This window comes from Hippopotamus amphibius, chromosome 3 (genome assembly GCF_030028045.1).
Source record: "Hippopotamus amphibius kiboko isolate mHipAmp2 chromosome 3, mHipAmp2.hap2, whole genome shotgun sequence".
NCBI lineage: Eukaryota > Metazoa > Chordata > Mammalia > Artiodactyla > Hippopotamidae > Hippopotamus > Hippopotamus amphibius.
Genome location: NC_080188.1, coordinates 183,346,951 through 183,372,768, shown reverse-complemented (window position 1 = coordinate 183,372,768; position 25,818 = coordinate 183,346,951). Strand labels below are relative to the sequence as shown.

The window sequence follows — 25,818 nt, the reverse complement described above, 5'->3', positions numbered from 1 at the left end:
CTCTCACCTTAAAGGCATCTGCCTATTTGGAAGAACATCTACCTGACTATAAAAGAGTTGTGCTTTTGGCAACCTTGCAAGATCAGGAGGAAACCAAATTCTAAGTCAGAGCAACCCAGAGTAGGAATTCTGATTAACGTCCCCCCATTCTTTCATCCAGAATCCCCAAAAGCCATAACCTTAAAGCAGGTATGTAACAATGGAAATAAAATCTAGCCCTAATGCAAGATTTGAGGTCAAACTGCCATTTATCTGAGTGATTCAGGGAACCGCAAGTCTTACACTTGAACTTAGGAGCTCCTAGACGAACGATGACCCAGGAACCTGACAGAAACATATGAAAAGCCTCTCAGAGAGAAGATGCCATTCTAGGCCTAAAACGTTTCTTACAAATCATTTTCAAATGCAATGTCATGCACAGTTAAAGTACCAGGGACTTAAAACAAGACACCATGAGTGAGAAGCAGCAGAAAAAGGAAAAGGAAGGAAGGAAGGAAGGAAGGAAGGAAGGAAGGAAGGAAGGAAGGAAGGAAAGAAAGAAAGAAAGAAAGAAAGAAAGAAAGAAAGAAAGAAAGAAAGAAAGAAAGAAAGAAAGAAAGAAAGAAAGAAAGAAAAAGAGAAGAAAGAAAGAAAGAAAGAAAAGGAAGAAAGGAAGAAAGAAAAAGAAGAAAGGAAGAAAGATAAGATAATGGAAACAAAATCACACAGCCTTAATATATCAGAATTACCAGGACCAGACTATAAACCAGCCAAACTAAATGTTTAAACGCTAAAACACAAGCTAGGAAAATTTGGCAGATTAGCAAATTGCCGTCTTCCCACTCAAATCTATTGTTTGAGATGAATGGAAGTACCAGATGCTGAAAGATTGAGCAGCAGAGCATAGAAGACAGTATCTAGGACTGTAAGTCTCTGGGCTTGAAAACTATACCTAGATAAGATCCTTGGTTGTGGTTACTCTCTCAAGGAACTGACCAGAAGCGAAAAACCCAAACCCTACTATATTGTCAAGGGTATTTGTTGTGAAAGAAATCCCAGCCTGGCCAGCTGCAGCGTAGCTACCCTCAGGCCATCATAAAGTTCCTGAACTTGCACAGAAAGATCATCCTGTCCAGGGCCCATCTCATATAAAGATCATCCTGTCCAGGGCCCATCTCATATGTGGTCATGGACGATGCTGGACCAGGAATACTCTGTCTCCCCAAGAAACCACCCCTCCAACAGGAGTTGTGTAGCATATTTGATAGTTGCTATGGATCAGTAATTCCTGTTTCCTCCCCACTTTTTCCCTAATGGGGAGTTTCTATTGTCTTTATTTCATTCCTCCTCCACCATTGACTGCTGGCTGTGTTAAAAGATAATTTTGATATGAAGACTTATTAACTAATAAAAGGTGAGTCACTTAAGAGGAAAAAGAGCACTCTAAAGAATATGGAAATAGTAAACATTGAGAGACGTTAGCCCTTCTGTGTACTGAAAGAAGGAAAGTTTCTGGAAGAGCCTCCTGCAACTCATTAATGATGAGACTCAGAGGGTGCTGGTAGACAGAGACAGATACGCTGGCTGTTGGGGTGACAGCAAAACTCACTAGCGGTTGGGCACCACTGGAACCCCTGCATAGAGCTGGCTGCCATGCCCTGGAGGCAATGAAGCAGGCATATTGGAACCAGGAAGAGAAACTCCTGCCTCTGCTGTTCTTTGAAATAGCCCTCCAGTACCCTCTATTTTCAGACTAACGGTGTGCTAGCCAGCAAAGGGAAAATGTTTATGGGTCCAGAGCCAATTTTACCAAGCAAGCAAAGAATAATAGACTTCAAGCTGAGAGGCAAAAAACTGATAACTGACACAGATGTTGACTGTGCAATGAGGTGGCCTGGGGAAAATTCCATAGACTTGATCACTCCAACACTTGTACTCCAACACTGGTAACTTAACTTCTATTATTATTTAAGTTTTTCTAAACTTCTTTCAGCTAAGAGTGGCAAGATGACTTAGTTATGGGCAGTGAGATATGCTGGTTCTCCTTCCATTTTTTTTTTCTTTTCCCTGGAATATGCACAAAATGACTGAGGCTGCAACAACCACATAACCAGTGAGAGAAAAAGGCTACGATGATCACACATCAACATAATTAAATATATATATAGCTTTATAACATATATTATAGAAGAATACTCTTGTATATTATATAAGAATATTCACTGAGTCTATGTAAGAGTATAAAAATGTTACTATGTTACAAATCAACCGGTTTGCATGGCAGAAATAGAGACACAGATGTAGAGAACAAACATATGGACACCAAGTGGGGAAAGTGGGGTTTGGGGGGTGAATTGGGAGATTGGGATTGCCATATATACATTATTAATAAGAAAAAAAATCAATTTATATATATGCAGTTTACTGTATGTCAATAAAATTTCTTAAAGAAAAAATGTTACTAAAAAGATATATATATCTAGATTTACAAAATTCATTTATATAAAGTAATTTGCTATGAATTGTGAGTTTAGCCACTGTTTATTTTACATAGAATCACACACAGATGTATCATGATATATAACAACTTTTTATTCCTTTAACTTTAATATTCCCTATGAATTCTTCAACTCCATTCCATCCTTCCAGCGTTTGGATGGGAGAGAGCAAGAAACTAAATATCAGTCCAGTTTGGTGCAATAGAGTAATTTAAAGAATCTTGTAAAATGTCAGGTTTTCATAATTCCTTGAGATCCCCCTCGTCTTCTCCATGTTTTATGGATGTATAAGGGGCTTGTGTTATCTTCTGGCCCTAGGGATTAAGGGGGAGCCCTGACTTATCTTTAGGTAACAGTGGCTGGTGTCTGCAGCTCTGCAGTTATCAGTCTTGTCATTAGGAGTTCTGCTGGCATCTGCAGCTAAAACCCTCCATTTGATATAACAACTTGCAGCTTGATTTAAGTCTGGTGGTTTTGCTTAGCTGACCAGACCCTGAGTCATTCCTTTCCATCTCTGTCAATCTCTTTGAGATCTCCCATATGCTTCGAATGACACCAGGCTAGCTACCCTGCAGACTCTGATTCAAGGTTGTCTGTATTTTTGCCATTGTGGTCCTTGTGACTCGACCCCTGGCTCTCAACATAGACCTTGCCTGTCCTTAAAAGGATATACATGAACTTCCTCGTCCTTGTACACAATATAGGAGCCAAGGAAGACTTGCCAGTGCTAAGCAAACCCTTCCTACCTGGCCACACTATTTGATCCTCTTTGCTGGCCTGGAGCCATCCATTACTGTCTTGGGCTGCCTTGCACAAGTGGGATCCTCCTAGGATCCCAAACAGGAGGTAGGAAAACACACCACTATCTTTGGCATCCCTCTCAATCTATAAGGGTGAGTCAAAAATTACCCATACTCTGGCTGTAGACTTTATTTTAATTAACTTTTAGAAAAGACAAGTACATTATTTTTCGTCATAATCTCCTTGCTTTTCAATACACTTTGTCCATATGTCAACAAGGTTTCATATTCCCTCATTAAAAAATGTTTTAGGCTGAGCTGTGAGCCACAAATGCACCACTGTCTTCACTTTCTCATCAGAAGTGAATCTTTGTCCCCGTAGGGCTGCTTTCAGGGGACCAAACAGGTGAAAGTCCGATGGAGCAAGATCAGGACTATAGGGAGGATGCTTTAACAACTCAAAACAAAGTAATCCACGACAGACTTAGGTGTCAAAAAGTTTGTGCAAGATGGGTGCCGCAACAACTCACGGAAAACCATAAATTGTTTCCATTGGCAATTGAGGATGTTTCCATTCCATACTTTGCCATTTACTCTCATGTTCATAGTGATAAATCCATGTCTCATCACCAGTAATGATTCTCTTTAAGAAACTTTCACCTTCCTTAGAGCATCAGTCCAAATTTTGTTTTCAGATATCCAAATGCTTCTGTTTATGGTCTCCCTTCTTTCAGCCTTCCCTACAGCTCATCTTTTCCTCATTCTAAGGTGGGACTGCTCTCTTGGTGGGCTGGGTTATCCTCTAATCAGGTTAAACATCCCTCCTTGTGAAGGAAACAAGGCGGGGAGTGGGAGGGGGCAGGGGGTGAAGGGGAAACTGAGACGAAGCGAGAGAGTAGCACAGACATATATATACTACCAACTGTAAAATAGTCAGTGGGAAGTTGTTGTATAACAAAGGGAGTCCAACTCGAGGATGGAAGATGCCTTAGAGGACTTGGGCAGGGAGGGTGGGGGGGACTCGAGGGTGGGGGAGTCAAGGAAGGGAGGGAATACGGGGATATGTGTATAAAAATAGATGATTGAACCTGGTGTACCCCCCAAAAAAAAAAATAAATAAAAATTAAAAAAAAAAAAAAAAAGAGAGGGGGAAGTATTCCCTCACTATAACAAGTAACGTCTAAGTCAATAGATACAAATATGTGTCAGAATTTTCAATGCCTGTGGTGTGTGTGTATATATATATGATATTTATACCATAATTTCTTTAGGAATATCTTTTCCTTATTGCTGGACATTTAATAGACCATTCTTCTGCATAGTTTTTTTGTGCGTTTGTACTGTTACTTTTTTTTCATTTTTCTGTAAATGGGGCTTTTGCATAAAAGTTAAAACATTTTATAGTTTGATGCATAATGTCTAATTCTCCATCCAAAAAATATCACTTTATAAGATGTGTAGGAGTTCCTGTTTCCTTTGCCAATACTGGATTTTGACTTTTTTTTTTTAATCACTGCCAATTTAATAAAGTGAACAATTCCATCCAAATTTTATCTAATTCTTTTTATCTTTAGGAATTTGAATATCCTATATTGGCCATTTGTATTCTTTAATGACTTGCCTGTTTATATTTGTTCCATTTGCCTATTTCATTTTATTAGTCCTCATATGGATTTGTAAACATCCCTGTGTATGCTGGGGGAACAAACCCTTTGGCATCAGTGATGCATTATCTTCCCTTGTTTGCTGTTGTCTTTCCAACATATTTACGGAGATTTTGAAATATGCTGACCTTTTCATTTTTTCTGGTTATATTTTTCAATAATTTCTTTTTTTGATTTCTTCTTTGCATGACTAAAAAATAGTCATCAATAATTCTTTTGATGTTTTAGGGTTTCTTTGGTAACTTTTAATATTGAATCCATCTGGAATCTATTTGATATAAGCAGTAAATTTGAAATCCAGCTTAAGATTTTTTAAAATGACTAAGTTATTCCAATAGCACGTATTCAGTAATTCACTTATCTCTCTCTGTTAAGTGCCATCTTATCACGTACTAAGTCTTCACTGTACTCAGGCCTATTTCTTGACTATCGATGCCATCTGATGTCTCTTTCTCTCTTTGTAATCCTGTGTAGTATGACATGGCTTAAGTAGCTATAAATTACTTTTATTTTTCAGCTGTGTCTATTTTTGCTTAATTTGTATTCAACTAAATAGTGAATCATGTTGGCAAGTTTCAAAAAATAGCAAATGGGGGTTTTAAATGGGCTTAAATTAAATTTGTAAGTAGTATAGGGAAAAATGATATTTTCATAATTTGAGTTTTCCTGCCAAGGAATGAGGCATATATCTTCATTTGTGTGAATTTTTTAAAAATGTCCATTAATAAAATTTTGTTATACAGGGTCTACATATTTCTTGCTAATTTTATTTCTAAGAATCTCATATTTTTCTGTTATATTTGCTAATCGTGTATTTTCTTTCATTTTCTAAGTCTTTTTTACACATAGGAAAGCAATATATTTTGACAAAGTAATTTTATACCTTACTAAAATCTCTAATTGGATCTCAAATTCTTCTACTTTTCTTCAGTACTGAAGCTAGATATCAATGGCTTGTTTTCTCGTTCATTCATTCAACTATCTAATGAGGGGTGGAGAGTGAGCTGCAGCCGTGGGCAGCTGTGCTCTGGCCGCTGTCCTCCCACGTCTGATGACCTCCTGTCACTGTGGAAATTGATTTCATGAAGCAAGATCACTGTGAAGTTCCATTGCTCCTGGGCTGTCTTTTCTTTCTCCAGTTTACTTTATTCAGCAGCTCGCAGGCTACTTTTCCCCTTTCTCCTCCAGCCCAGTTTTGCCATCACATCTCAACTCAGTTGGAAGTTCTGACCAATGAAAAGAGAAAGTGCTTGGCCTCCTATTCGATTCTCTCTTTCAGTCTTGTGTCGGTCAGTCCCTGTCTCCGTCCCTCTTGGTGAGGGTACTTTCTAGGTTCTTCAACCTTGTTCACATATTGGTATTTCCCATGTTCCACACTGACTTTGTGACTGAGGAAAATACTCTGAACTTGTACTTTAAATTTAATTGAGTAAGACAGATATTCTCCATTTTTTCAATTCCTAGTTATTCTCTTGAGTTTATGGTGGGGGCTGTGACTGCTCCTTGTTTCTTTTCATGTATTTTTATTTTTGTTTATTCATTTGGCTGATTTCAGGAAGGCAAAAGAACATACATTTACTGTCTTCCTACAAAGCCACACATAATTATTTTAACAAGCATTCAATATTAGCTTTTATTGTTATGCTTTCTTTGAGTGTCATTACTTTTTTTCAATCTTACTCTTTCTTCAAGGTGTGGAAACTAAATTGTTTTGCAAGTATAGATACATTTATAAAAGTTTCTTTTTTCATTATTCATTTACATGGTTCTTTCTTAATTAAAGCAGTTTTATTTTAACCCTTGATTCTAGTATTCTCCTATTAAGATACAGAAGTTTTATCTTTATAATAATATTGGCCATTTTTCTATTTCCTTTTGCAGTTCTTGACATAGAGGGTTCATTGAAAAAAAAGTCTGTATGAATGCATATATATTTTGAGGACAGGGTCATATATTCTTGCACAGTACATAGATATTTGTTAAGTTATTTATTATAATTCTGGAGGGGCCACATTAGACTTTCAATAGTGGCATAGCCTGATTCTCTTAAAATACATAATGCTTCTTTTATATATTGTTTCATGTTTTACAATAAATGTATAATTAAGAAATTTTCAATAATATTCTGATATTATCTGAATTGCCAGTTCACACATTTTACATTCTCAGAGACTGTGGGAAGCAGATGAAAGAGCAAGTATAGAGTCTTAACAGACCTCAGCATGAACCTCCCATTGAAAACACCAGGGATTAATCTTTCAGTCAAATAGAGCTATTGCCACTCAAGCACATTATCAATTGCTAACATATATTGAGTACTCCTGGTATACCAAATACTGTGCTAAATCTTGATTCTCATCATCCCTTCCATTTTCACAACAAACCTGTGAGGTAGATAGTGTCATCTGTTCTACACTTCAGCTGGAAATATTTCAGTTTTGCTTGATTGTGTCTAGGACTTCCCTCTAAATTTTATTTTTCAGAAGATCCTTAATTGGGATGGACCTATCTGTATAGATGTTTGCTAAAGAATGAATAGTTACCTTAAAGTAAGGCTAAGCATAGAGTATAGACACTGAACTATCTCATAATTAATTACTTGGTAAAATAAAATAAAACCCATTCAAAGTCAATGTTAAGAGTAATTTGTGTATTGTATTACCTTTCTTTAATAAAACCCATCGATTTCCTTTTTGAAAGATATTTTATTTTAAAGCTAGTCAATAAAACCATTTATTTTTATTAAACAAATTATTTTGAGTTAATGAAAAGAGTGGTAGATTTTCCCTTGCTGATACATGAAAGAGATTTGAATCATAAAAAGTGGCTGTTTCGTAGATTCATTTGCTCTGTAAACTGTCAGGTAGCCTCCTAAATGGGCCGTCATGTTATTTCATTTATTTTTATTATTTGAACTCAAATTAACTCCACAGTTTCACAATTTATCTCTCGTGCATCTGAGCAGTTAAGTGGGACAGAAGAAAAGGTGCAGTTCCGTTCGGCTCTAACATATCATTGGCTGTCAGGTAAGCCTTGTTATGCTGTCCATCCTCATTTAACTATCCCACAAGATCTCTTAATGAAGTTAAGCCCCAAGTTCACTCCAATAATTCTGTGGCAAGAGTTTGTGCAATGTAACAATTCATCACTTGTCAGGAAGGCACTTTTAGTTTATACATTTAATAAGGGCATCCTCTAGCTTGGTTAATTAGAAGTGAACAGTTTGCATATTTACTAAATGCAGAGTGTCATTGCCACCACGGCCTATTGCCTACATGAATTATTTCTCTATCTGCAATAAACAGCTGGGTAATTATTACTGCCATAATCAGATAAATTCCCTCTGTAAGGCTTTTCTTACATGGCAATTCTTTGAACTCATCCAAAGCTGAACAAAATTTATGAACTCCAGCAGCGAGGCCACTTTTTCATACTAGGGTGTCCCTGTTCCCTATTTCAAGGACATAGTGGAGTACCATAGATATTGTATAAATAAGGAGAATAAATATGATTACCTAGAGATAATGTTTCAATAAATGGCATTTAAAATATGTAATATTCTGATCTCAGCCAACTAAATGATAGCAGTTTGGCTTTGTCAAATTGTCTAGGTGACAGGCTCTTTCAGTAAGGGCTAAGCTAGGACATAAAGAAAGTAACATTTTAGTTTTCAAGGACCAGATTAGGCTGTAATGTTAGCTATACACATGACTTTCTTTCTGTAGAATCATTTTATATATGAAGATACAATAATTATAGCAATAAATTGGGCAGAATTTAGATAATAAAGTACTAGAGTGTCTAACTTAAAGTGCAGCGTGTAATCTTTCCTTTGAAAACAGTCTATTACTTATCCACAGTTAGTAATTAATGACGTAACCCATATGATCACTTTAAAATATGGAATTATATCAACTATTTGAACACAGTCTTTTTACGTTATATTTATTTATTTATTTGTGTGTGAGTGTGTGTGTGTGTACTTTTTTTTTTTTTTTGGAACCTTTATTGAGATACAGTTAACAGACAATAAACTGCATATATTTAGAGCGTACAATTTGGTATCCCAATCTCCCAATTCATTCCCCCCCAACCCTCCCCGCTTTCCCCACTTGCTGTCCATATGTTTGTTCCCTACATCTGTGTCTCTATTTCCGGCTTGCAAACTGGTTGATTTGTACCATTTTTCTATAGTCCACATATATGTGTTAATATACGGTATTTGTTTTTCTCTTTCTGACTCACTTTACTCTGTATGACAGCCTCTAGGTCCATCCATGTCTCTAAGAATGTCCCAGTTTCCTTGCTTTTTACAGCTGAGTAATATTCCATTGTATATATGTACCACATCTTTTTTATTCATTCATCTGTTGCTGGACATTTAGGTTGCTTCCATGTCCTGGCTATTGTAAATAGTGCTGCAATGAACATTGCAGTGCATGTGTCTTTTTGAAGTATGGTGTTCTCTGGGTATATGCCCAGCAGTGGGATTGCTGGGTCATATGGTAACTCTATTTTAGTTTTGCAAGGAACCGCCATACTGTTCTCCATAGTGGCTGTATCAATTTACATTCCCACCAACAGTGCAAGAGGGTTCCCTTTTCTCCACATCCCCTCCAGCATTTACCATTTGTAGATTTTCTGATGATGCCCATTCTGACTGGTGTGAGGTGATACCTCATTGTCGTTTTGATGTGCATTTCTCTAATAATTAGTGATGTTGAACAGCTTTTCATGTGCCTCTTGGCCATCCGTATGTCTCCTTCAGAGAAATGCCTATTTAGGTCTTCTGCCCATTTTTTGATTGGGTTGCTTGTTTTTTTGATATTGAGCTGGATGAACTGTTTATATATTTTGGAGATTAGTCCTTTGTCTGTTGATTCATTTGCAAATATTTTCTCCCATTCTGGGGGTTGTCTTTTCGTCTTGCTTATAGTTTCCTTTGCTGTGCAGAAGCTTTGAAGTTTCATTAGGTCCCACTTATTTATTTTTGTTTTTATTTCTATTACTCAAGGGGGTGGATCAAAAAAGATCTTGCTGTTATTTATGTCAAAGAGTGTTCTTCCTATGTTTTCCTCCAGGAGTTTTATAGTGACAGGCCTTACATTTAGGTCTCTAATCCATTTTGAGTTTAACAAGAATGCACTACCTTTAGCAATTTGCAGTTTTAAAACATTTTAAAGCAAAGTATATAAAAAGGAAAAAAGCCTTCATTTTTTTTAAGCTCTTTATTGAAATATAATTGCTTTATACTCTTGTACCAGCTTTTGAGGTACACCAAAGTGAATCAGCTGTATTTATACATATATCCCTATATCCCCTCCCTCCCACGAATCCCTCCCACACTCCCTGTCCTGGCCCTTTAAGGTGTCACCCATCATCAAGTTGATCTCCCTTTGTTATACAGCAGCTTCCCACTGGCTATCTATTTTATTGAGGTAGAATTAATAAAAGGAAAAAGCTTATTATACCGGGTATAATTTTGTTATATCTCTATATATTTAAATGTTTTTCAAATTTAAGTCTTCATACAATGAATTTCAAACAGTTTACGAAAGATATTTATGAGTAAAAGAAATAAGGACCACGGTAGGGGAAAATACGAAATGATAACTCTAATGGTGTGATTGATCAGGGTATGTGGTTGGTTAAGTATGTCCCATTGTGAAAATGGAGAAAACATTACTGCATAGGCAAGAAACAGCCTTGCTAGAAATTTCTGGAAATTTCACATATGAATCCTAATTGGAGACACTGAATAATGTAGTGAACAGTGACTTCTGTAACTTTTCTTCTTTTTTTAAAAACAAAAACAGAAAAAAGCTCTCTGAGTTTCAAGTCTGTCTTTTTTTGTGGTGGTGTTTAGGGGAAAAAAGAACTAGAATGTAGCAGTAAACTGATACTCCTTTGAAAGCAAGGGACTAAAATATGTTAGTTTGTGGACTTAGCCTCCTGGTTGTCCAACTTGGAGGAATGGATGGATTCGACGTTCTTATCTCTCACTTATCCTAGCTGATCCTTTGATAGGAGGTGGAGGAAAGAGAGTTTCTTTTTCTTTTTTTCCCTTTTAAATTCTGTGTTAAGGACTGGCAATACTGTTTTTAATATTGCTGATTGAGAGTAACTTTATATAGTGGAAATCAGATTTGGTTACTCGATATCTTAATAAAACACTTTTTCATTCATACTTGAAGTTATGTTTAAGTTATTGTGAAAGTGTATTGAGAAAATGTAACTATTGCTAAAAAATTATTTAAAGTACCATCCAGTGGGCTATTTGCTCTTCACCTGGTTCGACCTCTTGGAAGCACAAGACAATGTTGATGACTTCCTTCTCTAAACTCTCTCGTAACTTAGATTCTCTCAAGCCACTCTCTCCTGGCTTCCTTTCTACTCTCCGGATTGTTTCCTCTCCATTTCTTTTGTGTACTTGCCTTTATTTGCCTGACCTTGAATATTAGCATTTTCTCTTTGATGCATTTACTTTCTCACTCTTTATCCTCTGAACAGTCTCCTCCACTTCAGTGACTTCTGTTACCACTTGTATTCTGATGATTTATAAATCTGAATATTCTCCTGCCCAGAATGTTCTGATTATTATAAACATTTATTCAAATGTCTGCTAACAATGCCACTTGGACACCCACAGACACCTCAAATTAAGCATATGTATATGTGAAATAATAATTTTTTCCCCAAATCTCTTCTTCTGATAGTGAATTGGACAATTCTTCATTTCGGTGCCCAAGCCAGAAACATGGGATTCAAACTAAAGATGCTTTTCTCCATTCTATTGATGACCAAGTTCTATCACTTCTTTTCCTAGCGCTCTGTTCTCATTCCTCATCAAGCTGTCCTTCCTACTGCCGCCTGAATGATTCTACATACAAATCTAATCAATGTAATCTGTTGTATTTCCTTCATTTTAAGGGTTCTATAGTAAAAGATGATTTAGAGGTCCTGGAAACATGTAAAATATAAACTCTAGGATTATATTTGAGAGCATCTTCTTGGCATAAGAATTAATCAAACCCAAAGTAAATGCATTAGATTCTTAAATAGTTATAATATTTAAAAGCTTGGATCTTTGAGAAAAATTTAACATGTATCTTAGTTACAATATTGTTGTTGAATGGGAATTCCTAGTGTGTTTGTGTGTGTGTGTGTGTGTGTGTGTGTGTGTGTATAGAGAAAGACACAAATAACACACATACATATAGAAATTTTGTGATAGAGGAAATGTATGCAGTTGTGCCATACTACAAAAGCAGTGAATTAAAAAAGCATCACTTTTTTTTTAATACTTTTTGATTCCCCCTTTGTAATTCCTTTAAGCTTTTCCCATCTTGTTTCCCTTCTAATCTATCTATTTCCTCTCTCAGGTGTGACATTGAAGAGAATCGAGAGAGAAAATTACCCCCATTTCTATCCCTCTCAGTTCTTTCTGCTACTATTTTGCAATCTTTTCTTATCCTAACAATACATAGGGTAAGATTCTGTTTAGCATTCATATGAAAGAGATATCTAAAATAAATTTGAAAATAATTGGTCAATAAATAGTTTTCCTAAACTCATTGGATAATTTACTGAAGTCACATGTGATATACTGCTTTAAAAGAGTTGCCATCATCCTGTGGTAGGTCATTGCTTTATGATAGCCTCAGGATTAGTTTAGAGATGTCCCTGATCTGTGTTGAGTGGATTACATGCAAAAGCAGTTGCAATTATTTTTGCTTTAAAATGAAGTTAACACATTTTAAACAAGAGACAATGTGTGATTTTGGAGTAAACACAAAGTAAATAAGATCTTGCAGTTGTTTTCATATGAAATGGGAACTTCAGCTACTCAACTCTGAACTCTACCCAAAACAAAACTTCAGTAGCTTGATCCCCATTCTCCACAGCTGAATGAATCACTGTGAAGATACACTCTCAAAAGATAGACTGCAATGTGCCTTGATCTACCTTTTTGCAGGAAAGCCCCCATGCTGTGTCTCAGAGTCACCATCTGTAAAGTCATTTCATTTCACAAAGAAGAACAGGAACCTTGTTAATGATACCTGCCCTTTACCAACCTCAGTGGGATGTTGTGAGGATGAATTAATGTCTGTGAAGCACTTGGAGCTCTGGAAAATGATGCACTATGTCAATATACTTTATTATTATGCCTATTATTGTACTTAGCTCAATGTTACTCTCAATTATTGGACATCGTATATATTACATAAAATTTTACTTCCTTTTATGGAAGTTATCCAGAATAGTAAAAAGAAAATAATTTTACAGTGATATATGTGCATATTTTTATAAAGAATACTATACAAAAAATTCTTTTCAACTAAGTCTATTCAGAAGAGCCAGAAAAAGAAAAAAATTGATTTTCATGAATGATCTTTGAATGGAGTCTTATTGTTTTTTAAAATCATGCAAAGTAGGCAAATGAAATAATGGAGCAATTGGATGCTCCCTTGTTATGATCAGAGTGAAGTCATGGTATTGTAATTTTATAACATTGACCATTATCTTCTTTTTTAGTTTTTTCATCGTCAAAATATCTAGTGTATAGAGTACAAATTTGCTAGCATGACCCTTTGAGAGCCCATTCACCCTTGGTCAGAGAGCCTTTCTTCTGCTCTAAAGTGTATTGCCCCCCTCTTGCTGTTGATGGATCAAGTCTACCTAAGAAAGCGGGAGTTTCTTGTGAGTAACCCAGCCTGGTTACCACTCCCCTCCATCCCAGCTCGCTCTGCGTACTGAGAGCCTGTTCATTGTTCAGTTCCCAACTCCAGTGGCCTTTTCTCACCCCTCTAATCAGAGGCTAGCTCTCTGAACTTAAGCTCCGTGTATATATTTCTTCATAGACCTGTCCTGTCTATAGGCTAGTTAGTTATCAGCTATTTTAAAAAAGAAAATTACTTATTTGGCTGCGCTAGGTCTTAGTTGCCACATGCAGGACCTAGTTCCCTGACCAGGGATTGAGCCTGGGCCCCCTGCGTTAGGAGGGCAGAGCCTTAACCACTGGACCACCGGGGAAGTCCCAGTTATCAGCTATTTTGCTTGCAAGCTACTTGAAGGCAGGGACTGGGCATTACACAACTATTTCTTTTAACATTTCTTTTAATATTTTACATGTACTTATGACTGCTTGAGTGAATACACAAATGAGTGTTAAATTTCTTCATGATGTTGACTCCTAAAGTAGCTTAGATGTTCTGAGGAGAAATTGATCTATACTGCAAACAAAGGATTTTCAAGAGTAACTAAAAAGTGTTTTATGAGAATACTTTTCTAAATGTTTCCAAAGCCGCAACTCCAGATTTCAGAGTTAGGTGTTAAGTTCAGGACCAGCCTGAGTGCTTGAGTACCGAGGACTGTGTACTACAGGGTGCTTATTTTTAAACTATATTTTCCTTCTTGAAAGCGCTGCCCAAATGAAATTTACAACTGTCCAACAGTTCCAGGGCCTAGGTAACCAGGTAGATAAAATTAGTGGTTTCAATGATTTGACAGACTTAAAGTGAAGCTTTTGTTTCACATGCAGATATTTTGAGATCTTAATGACTTCCAGATCATCTGTGCTAAGGTTTTATCAGTCTCAAAATATTTTTGCATGTCACGCACTGACTCCAAGCATGTAATTGCTTGATTTGTGGTTAGTAATTTTACTTGTATTTTAGACTTAGCCTTCCCTTTTTTCTTTTATTATCTACTTGGTTACATTAATAAGGACAGATTGAGAGCAGACAATTGTTAGAGATACAACATAAGTACATTCAATAAATTTAACTAAAATACTTCTATGTCATAACATACCACAGTAGAAATTCATGCTATTCAGCTATTTTTCATTTTGAAGGCTTCTTACAGCAGAAGCTATCACTGACTTTGTCTGCCATCAGACAGAGTGAGGACTCTAGAGAATTGTTTAAATCCGTTTTTCTTACAGATGGTACAGATGATAGCTTTTTGTTTTTACTTGAGAAATTATGGAATTTGGGGCATCTGTGCTTTTAAAACAGTCTCCATATAATTTTTAAATTTCTCTGTCAAAATTATGATTTCTATGAAAATAATGTGATGTATATATCCTGTCTCCTTTGTAGTGCTTCATAGTGCTTTAGCTGATATGGTGATACTCATAATAAGATCATTAACTGAACATAATTGCATGTCTTCGTGATGTCATACTAGTGAGTAGAATCGAATCATCTTACTTCCTCAACAGAACTGACAGTCTTGTTGCTGTAACACTAGTGCTTCTCAAACGTTAGCAGGCAAGAGATTGACTCAGGGTCCCGTCCCCCAGGACTTCTGATTGAGTTGGTCTGGGCTGGAGCCTGAGAATGTGCATTTCTGGCAGTTCCTCAGTGAGGTCCCTGCTGTTGTTCAGAGACCACACTCTGACAATCACTGTCCTTGGCAAAGAGCCAGAGTCTGGGTTCTACCTTCCTTTCCCAAGAGAGGCTTTTCAACATGGCTTCTTCCCTCTTCTAGGTAAACCACCAGAAGTGATGAAATGTACTAGTAGTTGGCTGAGAAATAGTTAAAAAGGAGGCTCGCAGCTAGTTTATACCAGATATTAGGCCAAATATTTTGAGAGGGGCACACCTTAACCTTGACCTTCAGGACCTTAGCACATAGTAGGAGGAGTGCAGAAGTGGTGCATGTTTACATGTATAATGTGTCATTGAATGCAGTAGACATATAAATGGATTGTGAGAGTGGGAACAGCTAGAGAATAATTATTTTTAAGGGAATCTAGAAGCCTTTATAGAGGAAAGGGTACAGATTTCTGGTCTTCATTGTTGTTGTTGTTTTTCAGCACCAGAAGAGAAGATAAAAATTATAAGCACAATTTTTTTAGTACTGTATTTTGAATCGAATAAGAAAATCAAACACAATGGCAAAATATATAGCTCCCTTCTGAATGGCCTAGGTGGCCATCTTAATAATTTTTATTATGGTAAATAAATATTACATGAGTCTGCTGAACAGATAGTGAACTGTGAATAATTTAGTCAGTAATATATAGAGGGGAATAATTCCCAAATTGTAATTATGAATTAGGATTTTTTTATCTTATAAATATTGTTTCTGAGAATAACTTTGAGCAGAGTGCTCTATTTTCTTCAAGAAATAGTTTATGAAAGTGTATTATTCTTCTTCTTTGGCTCAGACCGTGGACAAAAATCAAGAAAAAACTTTAAAGGACGAGTCATTGTGACGAGAGAAAGAAAATGTGCAATGCAAAGAAACATGAATTACTGCATGACAGGAAGTAATCATTAGCTTTCATTTGGGCTCAGAACTGAGCAGAATCACGTACTTGTTTTTGTAGTCACTTCTCTCACTTCCTGTCATCATTCATATACACAAACTTCCATACTTATATGGAGACAATAGAGTAAATTCTTTGCAACAGTAATCATATCCAATATAATGGCCCTACTGTCCAAGACTGTCTTTTTATTCATTCAAATAGACATGGGCAAAATAGACAAAACAGACATAGTCTTTATAGAGTTTGCAGTCTAGTGGGTGAGACATATATTAAATAAGCAAATATATCCATAAAGACATAATTATCAATGTTAAATTCTTTAGGGGAAAAAAAAACCCCCGAAATTATGGTATTATGAGTGAGAATAACAGTGGGAGAAAATTCAGCTTGCTGTAAAGGGAGTTCAAGGCAAATACAATGTAAGTGAAGGTCCTAAAGAAAATTGTTTGCTGGGAAAGGAAACAGGGTTAGTGGGTAAATGGTTTGCTAGGAAGTAAATAAGGCCATGATGACTAAGGCATAGTAATCGCAGGAGGAGTGGCATGAAATGAGATGGAGAGATAAACAGGGCCATCCTGAAAGGCCTGTGGGTCTTTACTGCTTGTAGTTGCTTTGTGCTAATCAGCTTTTAAGCATCTTTTTTAAAAAAAATTATTTATTTATTTATTTATTTATTATTGGCTGAGTTGAGTCTTCATTGCTGTGTGGGCTTTCTCTAGTTGTGGGCAGCAGGGGCTACTCTTCACTGCGGTGCTAGGGCTTCTTACTGCAGTGGCTTCTCTTGTTGCAGAGCATGGGCTCTAGGTGCGCGGGCTTCAGTAGTTGTGGCATGAAAGCTTCAGTAGTTGTGGCTCTCTGGCTTCAGTAGTTGTGGCTCTCTGGCTCTAGAGCACAGGCTCACTGATTGTGGCCCACGGGCTTAGTTGCTCCACGGCATGTGGTGTCTTCCTGGCCCAAGGCTTAAACCCATGTCCCCTGCATTGGCAGGTGGATTCTTAACTACTGCACAACCAGGAAAGTCCCAGCTGTTAAGCATCTTGTCAGTTTACGTCTCTTTTTATACACTTGTATGATGTACATAAGCATTCTTTATATACTTAAAAAATAACAAGTGGAAAACACGTATTAAGAAGAGATGACATGTGTTGCTGCAAATGTGAAAGTTTGCAGATTCCAAGGTCACATTTAGCTCCCAGATACAATGTTATGATCTGATGATGAAGAGTAGCTATAGTTCATCTAAACTTTTCCAAAAAACAAAGCAGCTTTTCCCTTTTGCAGACTTTGGGAAAATAATATGGATACTACAATATTCAAAGTTACCTTCTCAAAAAACAAAAAGTCTATTGAACTCTAAATAAAATATTGGATTGGGCAAAACGTATGCTATGAGAATAGTATTGTGCTTAAAGGCCTGGATTTTGTTATGAGACCTAGATTCGAATTCTCACTCTTCTACTTTCTCATTTGAGAGTCTGGGCAGAGATCTCGCCTCTGTGAATCTCCTTTCCTAATCTATAAGATGGGAGGGGTACTATCTTCCTCACAGGACTGTGAAAGGTTTAAATGAGGTATGTAGATGTCTTAGCCAGGAAGCTCTTGGAAACAAAATGTAAATCAAGGATTAAACTGCAGATTCTTTTCTTAGGTGGTTCTAGCCCAGGGCAATGAGGGTGAGGAAAAGGGAGAGTGAAGTGTCAGAGATGGAAACAGACTCTGAGACAGTGATTTGGTTTGTATTACTGGGGAGCATTTGGGGAATAACATCGCTAAGGCAGTAGAAAAGGAAGGCAGAGGAAGAAGCTGAACTGCATCAGAAATCTCATCCAGTCTCAGGAAGCTCTGGGATTTGGATGGGCCTTGAGAGTAGTGCCAGATTGATACAGAGGCTCTGAGCCTGTGTATCCCTTCAATCACTAGTCACTGCATGCAGGCTGGGGGAGAGGGTGACAAAACCTGGGGTGGGGGGGGGGCTTATTTTCTCCAGTGGGAAGTAGCTTGAGCTGTCAGCCACCAACATTCAGGGCAGCTGTATTAGGTGCTTTGGTCCTCTACAGACGATGTGATAGGATGACCTTCTACAGCCCTGGACCACTGCTTCACATCACATCCCAGAGCGATTTAACCTAGCACAGCAGGTGTGCCTGCTTTTGTTAGCCACGTAGGTTTTCTCCCAGTTTGCAAGGAGACCTCTCAAAGCAGTACGAGGAAGACAGAAAAGAAAGCGAAATTTATTTGCATGAATCTCTTGTCTCCCATTTCCCACAGGTTAAGGTTTACCCCATGTTTCCTGCCTCTTAGGAAGCCAGGTTCCTTGCTCTGCCTTGTGGGAAATTCCATCCATAAAGTACACACTAGTGTGGAGAGAGAAAGGAGGAGATCATTGAGGGGATTTAAGAAAGCATAAAAGATTCCTATTAAGTTGAGTAGATAAAGCAAGTAGCCTAGTACCCGGCTTAAAGGAAACATTCTGTAATATAGCACCTTACTATGTGCCAGCCACTACTCTGAGCACTTTATGTAGATTAATCTATTTGATGCTCACAGTAGCTTGATGGAGAAGATACTAAGACTGATAATTGCACTTTACAGGTGAGGATATTGTCTTAAAGATTGAACAACTAGTAAGTAGTCCAGCAGAGATTTTATAACCAGGTATCATTTCACAGTCTATGTTGTTTCACTGCTCTACTATATTGCCTCCAAGTGGCTATTAACATTTTTATTATTGTTATCATGATTATAATATGTAAATATTTTATTATCATTGTAGATATCATTAGCAAAATATATTCAAATATGTAAAGCTTTACATGGTTTCAGTAATTTTTGCCTATTTAAAACTAATATCACAAAATGTTTTGTATATATGAGAATTGGTACAGAAAGTCTGGGGACTTATCCAAGTTTCTTTAACTATATAGTGGAAAACAGGATCATAAGATAAAATACGCACGGTTCCTTCAATAAAAACATCTTCCACATGATACTTCTTATATCAGGATGACTACAACCGGATCTGCAAATCTAGGGATTCTAATTCCATTTCTGCCATTAACTGATTTGTTATTCAGAGTGGGTCCTTCATCTCTTCCTGTGTTTCCATATTTGTAAAATAGGGTAATTAGTTATACCTATCCCATATATATCACAGAATTTTTTTTTCGCGTATAAAAATAAGATAATACACCTGAAATGAAAAAATGTATTCATAACAACCTGAAACTATTTGGCAACATTTTTAACTGTTTAAAAAGCATTTAAAAAATTACTGAATTAAAAAATAGGTAAATTTTTTATTTTTGTAGGGAAACCTAGTCACAGTGGTTTCCAGCTTTTAATCTTTAATGGGATCATAATTTTTAATTGCCATCATTTACACTTAGCCATGTCTTCATCTCTAGTGCTAAAACAAAAACCTGTATATCAAGGATAAATAATTTATTCAGGTCTTCCTGCTTGGTTATTTAATAAAGAATATTTAATGTAAATATAATTGTGATGTTCAGTACAACTGTACACTCTCAAGTAGGGCAATAAATCAGCTAGGAACGTAAGATTGATTTTTTTTCAATAATTGTATGAATTTATTAAATTAATTATTTTTGATTACCCCAGATTAGTTTTTCTAGGGTTTTATGAAATTTCTTGGATTTATTTGTAGGACTTTGTAGTTCCCTCTAGATTTACTCTATTTTCTTTATATTCCGAAAACTGACATTTTTTTATATAGCTCTCAGTTTTAACTCTCCTGTCAAGCTCCCCAAGTACACATTGTTTTAATTTTATATTTCCACATCCTAAAGATGGACTGTTTTTACTACTTCAGATAATTTCCACTCCTGATTTTGTATCCAAGTCCTATTTACTTCTTTGTACCTTACCTGTTCATGGATGTGTTCAATTTTATTGGGCCTTTTTTCTTTCTTATGTAAGATCTCTTCATATTCATTAAAATATTTATAGAACACAAACTTCTTTGTAGATGTGTTTTTTAATTTTTGTGATTGCTTAGAAAATTACTGTGCTTATCTTTGGAGTAACATAAAATTAGATACATGCATATCTGAGTAATTATCCTTATAGCAGTAGTTCATTGGCTAGTTTAAATTATTTTAAAGATTTATAAGAAGAATTAGAGAAGAGGTATTTATTTTTTACATAATATCAAAAGTAAAGATTAAAATTAATGATGTATTTACTTGTAATGTAACATATGATTGTTATTTTTTCCTGGCAAAAATTCTCACTTATTCATATGTAACTGCCTTGAAATTTGTACCTAAGGACAAAGAAAGGTCACCAATGCCTCTAACTCCTGGTTCTTTGTCAAAAATGGACACAGTTAATGAGGTTTGTTTGGTACAGAACAAATTCTCAGACACAGATAGAGATCCTTTCAATGGAAACAAATTTGTTTGGCTTTACCAGGTTACTTAGCGATTAATAATAGCCCTGAGATGCAGGTCAGAAAGGTCATTGTACCAGCCTGCCAGCACAATCTAAATGTGCAGCCAGCCCCGCTCTGTGGGTGCAAAAGCCCCCAAAATACTATGCATAAAGTAAAACAGGCTATTTTCTGACTTCTTTTTTCATATTAATAAGCAATTTTCAAGAGAAGGGTGGCAAAATGAGGGCCATGGCACTCCAAGTAATTCATTTATTTTGCAATTTAATCGTATGTTGGAAAAAATAGCTCTGCTGCAATAGCAGAGCATGGTGATTTTTAAACGTCAGTGCGTTTCATAAGTAACCTTGTATGAAGTATTGTATTAGTAGCCTTTAACAGAAAATTGCAACAAGAATATTTCTAGTCATTGACATAGAGATGAGAATCTTTTTTTTTTTTTTTTTTAATTTTTGAAATTCTCCCCTGTACTTTCCCCTGCTATCTTTGAGGTATATGCTTAGATGATTTACTTAAGATTTTACTTGTAGAACTAGACACTATGTTACATATCCGTTTTGTAAAAGAATAAAGTACAATTTCAAAACATTATTTTAACATGAGTGGTTAAACTTGTCCTATGAAAATAAAGGATTTATTCTTCCATAATTTGATAATATTCTATTTAGCAGGTATTTCTCACATAGTATATTTTAAGAGCTAATTTTTGCTTAAATTTTTTAAATACACATACATAAGTGATGAAAAGTTCCATTATTTTAATGGAATGTATTACACTTAGAAAGTTGTGAACTTATGCACCCAATTTGGCTTTTATTCTAATTATTGATATAACTGAACAAAATGTCAACCTTTTATCCAAGTACAGGATAAAATATGTAATCTGGTTGATATTGTTTGAACTGTTTGACATAAACTTAGAATAAATTAAGTATATGTGTAAAAACCCATTACACTTTTTAAATTAGCCTGTTAGTGTATAAAATAAACAATTAGAGCTTTGTAAACACCAAATTTAAAGGAAATCAGTCGCTCAGGTGTTTTCTTAGGATATTTAACTAAGTCCAAAATAATCTTCAGCCAAAGAAAACGATAGTATAGTAATTAACTTACTTTGCGTTTAATATAGTTCCTCAGCTATTGAACTGATTATAACATGTAGATATTTGATTTTCACAATCTCACCACTGAAAAATCACTTAAATGCTTTTTAAAGATTGCAAAGATTCACCTAGAATGTGCCAGGAAGATCGATTACACCAACGATTTTGATGGATGTGGACGAGGGTTGCCCCTCAAAAACTTACTTGATTCTCATCCGTGAACGAATTAAAAGGTTAGCAGCTTTTTCATATCATGAATAACCGCAAACTGATTTTCCCTCCAGGGAGGCACTGGAGGAGTTTGCGGAGATGAAAGAAAGGGAAGAGAAGAAGGCCGACCTCGAAAGGGAGGAGAAGAAAAGAGATTACCAGGCCCGAAAGATGCATTACCTCCTCAGCACAAAGCAGGTTGGTCTACCTGTCCCTGACAGCTCGCGGAAGCCACTTGGGCCCCCAGCCTGACAGAGATAAACTAGCAGGCTGAATGGGACATGACTTGTTGAAAAGATACCACAAAGACACTACTCAAGTTCAATTCCATACTGCTGTGTAGGTGCACGCAGGCACCCCGGCCGGCCTGTGACAGCTGCTTCATAGAGGCAGCCGTGGCCAGACTGGCAGAAAAGTCCAAGTCAGCACTGAAATCTGCCACGAAGGGCATAACCTCCCTTTCCACACCCATCCTGAGTGGCTTATTTTTGTGTTGTGAATTGATCACGAACTAAGAACTTATTAAGCTGAGGTCGTTTTCATGTTTTCTCTGCTAATTGAGCAAATGTTGAGATTAAAATCATTCTTGCATCCTTTCTAAATTCTGATGCAAGTTTTCAGGTATATCTTTCAGCCAAACTGCTTGAGCAGTTGCATCTGCATATAGAAATATAAATGTGGGATTTGGAATACTAAGAAATTTCTTTTCTGATATGTGGTTAGATTTCAGTGCCTCAGATCTTACCATGGTTGCTAGGAGAAAAAAAAATACATTGCATGTACAATATTCTGTTGCTCACAAAGAAATACAGTTTAAAGAAAAGCATGAATTTGGGGCTTGAGATGTATTTTGTTACTTGAGCTTTAGACAGGAAACTGTCTTGGTTTTTATTCTTTCTCCTAGACTTCAAGTCCAGGCTAGCTGAGTTTCATATGCAAATGTCTTCAGACAGGGAGGGACAAGTCAAGTCCCTGTGGAAGAGGGTGAGACCTGAGACTGAATGTCTTCCTTAGAGGCATCCAAAGTCCAAAACATGTTAAGTAATAGGCTAGCTGTGTAAGTTTGGAACACAGGCCTCCTGTACATCTAGCTTCTATTTGGTGGTCGAAACAACAATAATGATGGCTATCTGAATATTTACTTGGATTTTAATAGCTGAATTGTCTTCATTTAACAGAGAAGGAAACAAATTCAAATAATTATGTGAGTAGCCATCGGCACAAAACTACTAGTAATAGCTCTGGTATTCAAACTGAGGTCTTTCAACTCTAAATACTTAGGTAATAATTTAAAGATAATTTTAAAAATAAAAAGTAAAAGCATTTTCACTTTTTATTATAAAATCCATAACAATGTAAACATTTTAGTTATATGATTAGTGGGCTACATTTTAAAGATACAGACTTAAAGATCAAGGATTCTTTTTAACAAAACTTTTTTTCAAACTTTAGTTACTAGTAGTTCCAATTTTGATGAAACTAAAGGGGCTATAAATATATCCTGTAATTCTTTAAACCTAGTAATAATTCTGGGGGACAGTTTTTTCTTTTGATAAACTTGAACTCTCTTTATACTTTAAAACTTTCTTCATCTGAGTTCTAATTGTGTGGTTTATACTTATGATTGGTAGTGCGATGGAGAAAGCAATTTTTAAAATGGTGAAATCAGATTTAACTGAAACATCTGTTAATTCTGTTTTATCCAGGGCTATTTAGTTATTGGGTGTGTAGTGGCATAATTTAGAAAGACCGTAAAAACTTGGCTGCTTTAACTAATAAAAATAACAGCATATATCCACAGAGTGCTTACCATGTGTCAGAGAGTATGATAGATATTTTATAGACATTATTTTTTAAAGTATTTTGATTTCATTTCAGTTTTTCAGTTAAATGCGTGCCTGGTTTAACAAATTATTGCGCAGACTTGACCACATGACTTGACTCATGGACCTTAATGAATTTTCAGACTATATTACCATTATGTTTTGGGTGTGTTTGTATTGACAATACAAGCTGTCAATGCAGTATCCCATTTTTCTCCTTGTTTATCCCATGCTGGCTGCTAGTAATATCAGTGTATATAAACTTTAGTTTAGTGATCAGTTGTCCCCAGAACTTCCTGGCATCCAATAAGTGATTCTTTTTTGAGGCGCTATGGTACAGTAGAGAGGGTGTGGGGCATTTCCATCAGACAGAGCTGAGTTGGCATCCTAGCTCTCTCACTTAGGGGAAGGTATTAGGAGATTACCTAGAATAGCCTGAGCCTCTGTTTCACTCTGCATCTTGAAAGAATGTTGTGAGGACTAAATGTAATATATTTAAAATATTGCCAGGCCCTTAGAGAGCATTCCGTAAATGATAACAATCATATTATTAGAGGGTAACCTGTCAAGGATAAACTAAGATTCTACACTTTCATTTTCTTCTATTTGTCTCAGCTGTTGGAAGCATTCATTTTCTCATTTCCTTTCTTTGCTTTCCTTTAGTTATTAAAGAAAATTAGCTAGAAATCTTCATAATGGTGTTGCCTACCCTGCATTTCACACCTGGCTTCACAGACCTGAGGGCAATACAGGGGAAATGATATTTTTAAATCATCTCCCTTGAAGAGGAATATTACAAAATGTCAGGGGTTTTCATTTGAATCTCACAGGTTGGTATATTTTGTCATAGTGGTCTTTAATATTTGATCACAGGTAACTAGAGATAAAAGGGACAGCCCTTTGAAACTATGGACACACTTTTGTTCCCAAGGCAAACTTTCTTTTTCTTTTCTTTCTTTCTTTTTCCCCTTCTTCCTTCCCTCCTTCCTTCCCTCCTTCCTCCCTTTTTTTCTTTCTTGACAAAATACTATAGTGGCATCATCCTGGTCTCATCTGTTTACTTTGGTCAGGGGATTGCAGTACTAGTATTAACAGGATGGTACTGGAAATTTTAAATGTTTTGTTCCTTGTATCCACGAGATTTGCTTTCCTTTAAATTAGTGCTTTTCATCATGAAATAAAAAAGTTGAATTTTAAAACTGATATTATAGGTATAATTATAAATCAACTTCACCTACACAAAAATATGCAACACATATTTACTAGAGTGGATATAAATCTTAACTTTAAAATTCATCAATTAATTACTCTAAATAACATATTTTTGAGTACCCACAATCTTTCTGATACTGTGCTAGGACTAGGATCAGGGCATATAAATGTATATCATCCTCCTTAACCACAAGGAGCATTCCATCTAACTTCAGTCTAATGCCAGACAACTTTGTGGGGGTGCTGGAAGGAAATTGCCAGCTTTCTGTTACAGCTTGTATAGGTAGTTTCACTGAAATTAACAACCTACATTTATGATTTTGCTGATTCCATTCACTCTTTTACTTTTAATAAAAATCTTTAAATGCTTTTCCAAACCTAAGCAAGAGTCAGAGAATGAAAAACACATACTTCATTTTGAGTATTGTTAATGATTTTCTCAGAATGCTTTGGTTATTGAGAAGAAATGAAGCTGCAGATTTAAAAATATTCTTAAGTCATATGTTTATAGATTAATTGTATTGCTTGTTTTTGGAGTTTTCTTTTCAAATTATATTAAATACACATTTAAGTACAAAATAAAAGCAAAATATGAACTTGTTTATATTGAAAGGCTTGTATAAGTTTTAACTCTCAATTTGTGCATGTTTGAAAATTTACTGAAAAAATATTCAAACATAATTTTTATAAGAAATATATGAGGATAAGAAAAGTTTTGTTGAGCTGCTTCAAAGCAATAATTCTAATAGCATTGTTAGCCAGGAGAAAAACACTGTTTTATTGGTGATCTCAATAATTTAGGAATGATGTTAATGTAGTTTCTAGAATGCTTATTTTCATATTAAATTTTCATAGCTCTAATATAGCTTCACTTAGATGAGTTGAAATAAAACATTAATT

General features: G+C 35.9%; 1 protein-coding gene across 1 annotated transcript in view; it reads left to right on the top strand.

Moving 5' to 3' along the window:
* SPATA17 (spermatogenesis associated 17) overlaps window positions 1-25,818 on the top strand; it is a 188,709-nt gene that overhangs the window by 66,239 nt on the left and 96,652 nt on the right. The window contains exon 6 of the mRNA XM_057728510.1: window positions 21,958-22,081. Coding sequence (XP_057584493.1) covers window positions 21,958-22,081 — 124 coding nt within the window. The remainder of the gene's footprint in view (window positions 1-21,957; window positions 22,082-25,818) is intronic.